The 6,472-nt window shown below is 57.5% G+C and overlaps 1 protein-coding gene across 1 annotated transcript; it reads left to right on the top strand.

Moving 5' to 3' along the window:
• The first annotated feature begins 2,512 nt into the window (after positions 1–2,512).
• LOC123121532 (subtilisin-like protease SBT1.8) lies at positions 2,513–5,441 on the top strand. Its single transcript, XM_044541536.1, has 2 exons — positions 2,513–4,236; positions 4,555–5,441. Exons 1-2 carry the CDS (start codon positions 2,598–2,600, stop codon positions 5,232–5,234), a joined length of 2,319 nt encoding a protein of 772 aa, XP_044397471.1. The 5' UTR covers positions 2,513–2,597; the 3' UTR covers positions 5,235–5,441.
• The last annotated feature ends 1,031 nt before the right edge of the window (positions 5,442–6,472 follow it).

Raw genomic sequence — 6,472 nt, 5'->3', positions numbered from 1 at the left:
TCGGTGGTGGCGGGTCCTCCGATACCCGCGCGTGGTTCCCCTTCCCGGGGCAGGGGGCGGCGACGGTGAAACTAGGCCAGTGGCGGTCCGAGGACTTGGTGGCGGTGCTGCCCCTTGGTGGCGGTGCTGCCCCTTGGCGGCGGGGCGGGGCGGGCTGGTGGTGCTGGGTGGCCGGTGGCGCTCCCCCGCCCCCCAGATCTGGACCCTTAGGGCCCCATCTGGGTCCTAGAGGGCCGGCTTCGGCGCGACCATGATGCCTACTGTGCGGTGATGCGGAGGAGCGGCTTGGACAGGGGGCGGCGACGCCGACGGCGTGCCTTCTGCAGCGCGACGGCGGGAGCTTTACGGGCATTTGTGGGCCCGCCCGGGCTTGTGGGCCCACGGGCCTGGTATGCTCCTGCTATTGCTTCCGGTTGGTTACCGTCGTTGACGGTGAAGGTTGGGCCCTCCAGCGTGTTGACGGTGTTGCTGCTCCTAGTCCCGGCTCCTATTCTTCGTTGTGAAGGGCCCACTTTGCGGTGTCGTGGTGAGACGGCCTGGGAACTTTCAAGACCGTGTTGGCGCAGGGTGGTGGATGGTTTGGTGGCGAGCTCCGGAGCGCCCGAGGTGAAGGTTGGGGTCGGGAGAAATCCCTGTCGGCCTGGCCGATACCGACGCGGTGGCGCCTGAGGGTGCCGTCGGACCTTCTTGGAGGGCATTGGGGGCTACCCTTCCTTTCTCCTCGCCGCGTACCGGGAGAAACCCTTAGAAGCAGCGTCGTCATCGTCACGTCCCTTCTTGAAGGTGTTGATTGGTATCGCTACTTCGGAGTCTATGAGGTTGGTGGGAGATCTTCGGTGGACGCAGCGGTCGCGAGACTTCTTCGTTTTTGCTGATCAACCGTTGTCGGCATTTGTTCCTTTTGTATTTTCTCTTTCGTTTCTTGTGACTGTGCTGCTTCCGCCCTAGTACCTATCGTTGGTTGTATTGGTGCTGGTTGCTTTGTAATACAAAGCGAAGGGAAACCCTTTTTCGTCGGGTTTCATACCTATGAGAGTTGTTCATCTGTGTCTTGTCTGAGTTGGTTTTCGGCCGGTTTTAGTAATTAACTGGGCAATTCTCTTCTCTTAATTAATTATCAGTTTTGCTACGTCTCAGTCGACTTAGACTTCGTTATGTCTCAGTCGATGTTATATTCCATTGATCTTGCATTAAGATTCGTACAATTTTTTTTTTCAGTTTTTTCTTTTTCTTCTCATATACTATATCACTTGAGTGAGACTTGGTTAAGTCTTAGTCGACTGAGACCTAGACAAACCCATTAATCAATGAGGCAAAAACTTTTGCTTTGTTTCGAAAAAAAGTTAGTGCTAGGCCTTCCTCTGGACTGTGGAGTCCTGTTACTCTGCAAAGTTAAGTGGCATGGCACGTACAAAGTGACAACAAAGTTACTAAGCCGCGATCTCTCTTTTTTTTTTTTTTGCGAATACTAAAGCCATGATCTCGATAGGACCCCTTTGGTAGTTCAGATCAAGAGGGAACACTGACAAGTGATTTCGCTTCCATAAGCTGTCGACTATCGATTCAGAGGACCAGAAGGCCGACTGGCCGAGGAAGTGCGTCGACGACTTTCACCGGCTTTCTCGACGGAATCCAGCTAGCCGCCACGGCGAAGTCGTGAAAGCGTGGAGCCACACGGCGCACGGTGTTGCTCCGCCCGAGAAAGTGGAGGCATGGGCGACGCAGTATTAGAAAGGGGCACGGTGGAAAGCCACGCGATCGCCGGATCGGATCACAGTGGCACGCACCGGCCACGCGCGATCATCGAGCTCGCTCTCGCCCACCGCGCGTGCTCGCTCGCGCGGCCGGTGCGCCCCATGAACGCACACAGCCTCCGCCCCACCACCGGCACGCACCACGTATGGGCGACCGGTTGCCTCCCCGGCGTTACAGCGACGCAGACATGAACAGCGGGCCGCGCGCGTACGTGCACGGCCATGGAGTACGCCGCTTGGAAAGACGGGGCCGGTCGACCGGCGGAATAATGGGCGCGGAGGCCGGACGCAGACACGCATCATGCACTGCCGGGCTATGCTTGATGCCTGATCGTCAATCGGTGCGCTTTCGTGCCCCCACCACAGTACTGCCACACTATTTCGTCGTGCAATTCTCGCGACGTGCAGTCGGCGCGCACTGCGGGAAAGTTTGACGCTGACACCAACGGAATTCCATCTTCCTTTTTCTTTTTTTGCGAATAAACGGAGTTCCATCTGTGCAGGCCAGGAACGTTACACGTACTGCAGTCATCTTCGGTGGTGACACTGATTGCTGATTCCGCCGTGACATGTGGACGCAAAGAATCGGATTTTTCTTTGCTTTCACTAATGGCGTACTGCAGAATTAGGTTTACGACAAATTTTTTTAGGGTCGTTTACGACTATTGTTGTTGATGTGTGCTGCACAGGGAAATCAAGATCTTTCATTAGCGGGAAGTTCGTACGCGGCCTGCTGGCTCTATATTTGAATCGAACGCCTCGACGGATTGTTGTCACCCGCCCACTCCCTCTACTCCCACTCCCACTCCCCCACGTACGCTGCAAGGGAGGTACGAACGCGCCATGCAGCAACCACCCCGTCTCCTCGTCCTCCTCCTCTTCTGCGTAGGCTCCTCGTCCGCGCTCGCCTCCGGCGGGGATGAAGGCGCGGCGACCTACATTGTGTACCTGAACCCCGCGCTCAAGCCGTCGCCGTACGCCACGCACCTGCACTGGCACCATGCGCACCTCGACGCGCTCTCCGTGGACCCCGAGCGCCACCTCCTCTACTCCTACACCACGGCCGCGCCGTCTGCCTTCGCCGCGCGCCTCCTCCCGTCACATGTGACCGAGCTCCGCGGCCATCCCGCCGTCGCGTCGGTCCACGAGGACGTCCTGCACCCGCTCCACACCACGCGCTCACCTTCGTTCCTCCACCTCCCGCCGTACAGCGCTCCGGCCCCTAACGCGGACGGCGGGAGCTCCGACGTCATCGTCGGGGTGCTCGACACCGGCGTCTGGCCCGAGAGCCCCAGCTTCGCCGATGCCGGCCTCGGCCCCGTGCCGTCGCGGTGGCGCGGGAGCTGCGAGACCAATGCCACCGACTTCCCCTCCTCGATGTGCAACCGCAAGCTCATCGGCGCGCGCGGCTTCTTCCGGGGCTTCGGTGCGGGCGGCAGGAACGGCTCCTCCCACGGAACCACTGAGCTCTCGTCGCCGAGGGACCACGACGGGCACGGCACCCACACGGCGTCCACGGCGGCGGGGGCCGTGGTGGCCGACGCGAGCCTCCTCGGGTACGCCCACGGCACGGCGCGGGGCATGGCGCCCGGGGCGCGCGTCGCGGCGTACAAGGTGTGCTGGAGGCAGGGATGCTTCAGCTCGGACATACTCGCTGGCATGGAGCAGGCCATCGAGGACGGGGTCGACGTGCTCTCGCTGTCGCTGGGAGGCGGCTCGTACCCGCTCTCGCGCGACCCCATCGCCGTCGGCGCGCTGGCGGCCACCCGCCGCGGCATCGTCGTCGCGTGCTCCGCGGGGAACAGCGGCCCGGCGCCGTCGTCGCTGGTGAACACTGCCCCGTGGATCATCACCGTCGGAGCCGGCACGCTCGACCGGAACTTCCCGGCGTACGCGAAGCTCGGCAACGGCGAGACCCATGCCGGCATGTCGCTCTACTCGGGCGATGGGCTGGGTGACGACAAGTTCCCTCTGGTGTACAACAAAGGCATCCGCCCGGGCAGCAACGCGAGCAAGCTCTGCATGTCGGGCACGCTGGACGCGGCGGCGGTGAAGGGCAAGGTGGTCCTGTGCGACCGGGGCGGGAACTCGCGGGTGGAGAAGGGGCAGGTGGTGAAGCTGGCGGGCGGCGTCGGGATGGTGCTCGCGAACACCGGGCAGAGCGGCGAGGAGGTCGTGGCGGACAGCCACCTGCTCCCCGCCGTGGCCGTGGGCGCCAAGAGCGGCGATGCCATAAGGACGTACGTGGAGTCGGACGCCGGCGCGGAGGTGGCGTTGAGCTTTGCCGGCACCGCCGTCGACGTGCACCCGGCGCCGGTGGTGGCCGCGTTTAGCTCCCGTGGGCCGAACAGGCAGGTGGCGCAGCTGCTGAAGCCGGACGTGATCGGACCGGGGGTGAACATCCTGGCCGGGTGGACGGGGTCCGTCGGGCCGACTGGGTTGACCATCGACGAGCGGCGGCCGGCGTTCAACATCTTGTCAGGTGAGCGCACGCTTTGCTTCTTCTTCTGTAGAAAAACTCTTGAGGATTGTACTGACCGACACGTCTTTCTTGAAAATATGGACCTAAAACCCTAGACTTTACGGGTAGCCGTAGCAGCCATGCGAGCGTGCTATCGCTATGGTCGTCTTTAGGTGCTAGCCATCATGTTATTAGCTTTAGGTGCAGTTCGCACGCATCGAAATGCCATGATAGTAATGACAGGCTTTAGGCACGCGTTTGGTGATTTCTCTTTCTCTCCAGTAGTATGACTGAGCTTACAAACTCGAGCTGCAAATAATTCAGTTTACGATGATGCAGGAACATCCATGTCGTGCCCTCACATCAGCGGGCTCGCGGCGTTCGTGAAGGCGGCGCACCCGGACTGGAGCCCTAGCGCCATCAAGTCGGCGCTCATGACCACCGCCTACACCGTCGACAACACCGGATCGCCCCTCCTCGACGCGGCCGGCGCCAACGCCACGGCCACGGCCACGCCATGGTCCTTCGGCTCCGGCCACGTCGACCCCGTCAAGGCCCTCTCCCCGGGCCTCGTCTACGACACGTCCGTCGACGACTACGTCGCCTTCCTGTGCACCGTCGGCGGCGCCTCGCCCCGGCAGGTCCAGGCCATCACGGGGGCGCCGAACGCGACGTGCCAGCGGAAGCTGTCCAGCCCCGGCGACCTCAACTACCCGTCCTTCTCCGTCGTGTTCGGCCTCCGCAAGTCGCGCTCCACCGTCAGGTACCACCGCGAGCTGACCAACGTCGGCGCCGCCGGGGCGGTGTACGCGGCCAAGGTTACCGGCCCGCCCAGCATCGCCGTGTCCGTGAAGCCGGCCAGGCTCGTGTTCAAGAAGGCCGGGGACAAGCTCAGGTACACCGTCGCGTTCAAGTCGACGGCGGAGGGCGGCCCGATGGACGCCGCGTTCGGGTGGCTGACGTGGAGCAGCGGGGAGCAGGACGTGCGGAGCCCGATATCGTATACGTGGGGGATGTAACACCGATCCATGGGCGAGTAAAATTCGTACGTGGCCGTGCCGGCGGCGTGATCGGCGTTGGCGGGGCAGATCGATGGAAGTGTTGCATAGGCTGGAAGAATTCTGGCTCCTGGTTTCTGTGCTGTCAAAAAATGGATCAGGCGATTGTTGGAGTACATTTCATAGGACGGGAACAGCACATTAATAAAAGGGATTGATTTGCTACTAGTAATTTCCTCACTGCCTATAGAGCAGTTGTCACAAAACAGTTTTAGTTCATCTTCCATAAATATATCAAGAAGCAGACACTTCAAATAAACACAAAACTAACCACTGGTTTTATACAAAGTACTAGACCATAATGGCACGCGTTGCCGTGCCCGTTCATTTGTGTGCTAGAATGATAGGAATTTATGCCAATATATGGTAGTAAAGCATGACTTACCATTTTCATTTTGAAATAATAATATAGATAATTCCAAAAGGTGCATGGTGACACTTGTAGTATAATATGAACAATTATTTATATAGTGAAGACGTATGCATTCAATGGTGTGTGTGATAGCTGGTTGTACCAGGTGATCCGCAGAGCATGCTCATCATTGTTTAGTACAGGCTTAGTGAAACTAAAGCATAAAAATAAATAAAATTGACAACAAAATTAGTATAGGTCCAAATTAATAAAGGTCATCTATACCAGAAGATGTGGGCATCATATAAGAGAGATAGAGAAAGAGTGGTTAAGCCCCATACTCTGATTGAAAAACCAGCGTGCATTGAAGCCCGTGTTCTTCATGATGTCCAGAACTCCAGATCTCCTATACCTCAAAAGACCTCTATCAAGCATAAGGGCACACCAAGAAACACTGTAAAACACAACAATCAAATTTCTTATTAGTATACACATAAGGTGTCCCAACATATATTTTTCATCTCTTTTCAAGGATCAAAGATAGTAGATATGCAAAAGTTGATAGCAATTAGCAGACCAATCAATGGTAAGTATTATTGTTATGTTTTCATATATGTGGGGTGAACCTTCACATCATAAACTAAAAAATCTAACTATTGAGAAAATGCAGTAATAATCAAAGAAGAGATGTCAATACAGAAATCAACCTTAGTTCCTTTGGATGGATTCTCTTGTAGTCTCTTCTGATCTTTTCGGGAATGGAAACCTAGAAGAAATTAGTACATGATCATGCCAAAAACAAGTGATGGGAAGGAGGTGGGAGGGGCAGCTGAAAAGGGACTCACCA

Source organism: Triticum aestivum, chromosome 5D (genome assembly GCF_018294505.1).
Source record: "Triticum aestivum cultivar Chinese Spring chromosome 5D, IWGSC CS RefSeq v2.1, whole genome shotgun sequence".
Lineage (NCBI taxonomy): Eukaryota > Viridiplantae > Streptophyta > Magnoliopsida > Poales > Poaceae > Triticum > Triticum aestivum.
Note: the sequence above shows the minus strand (reverse complement) of the source record. Positions and strands in the feature narration are given on the sequence as shown.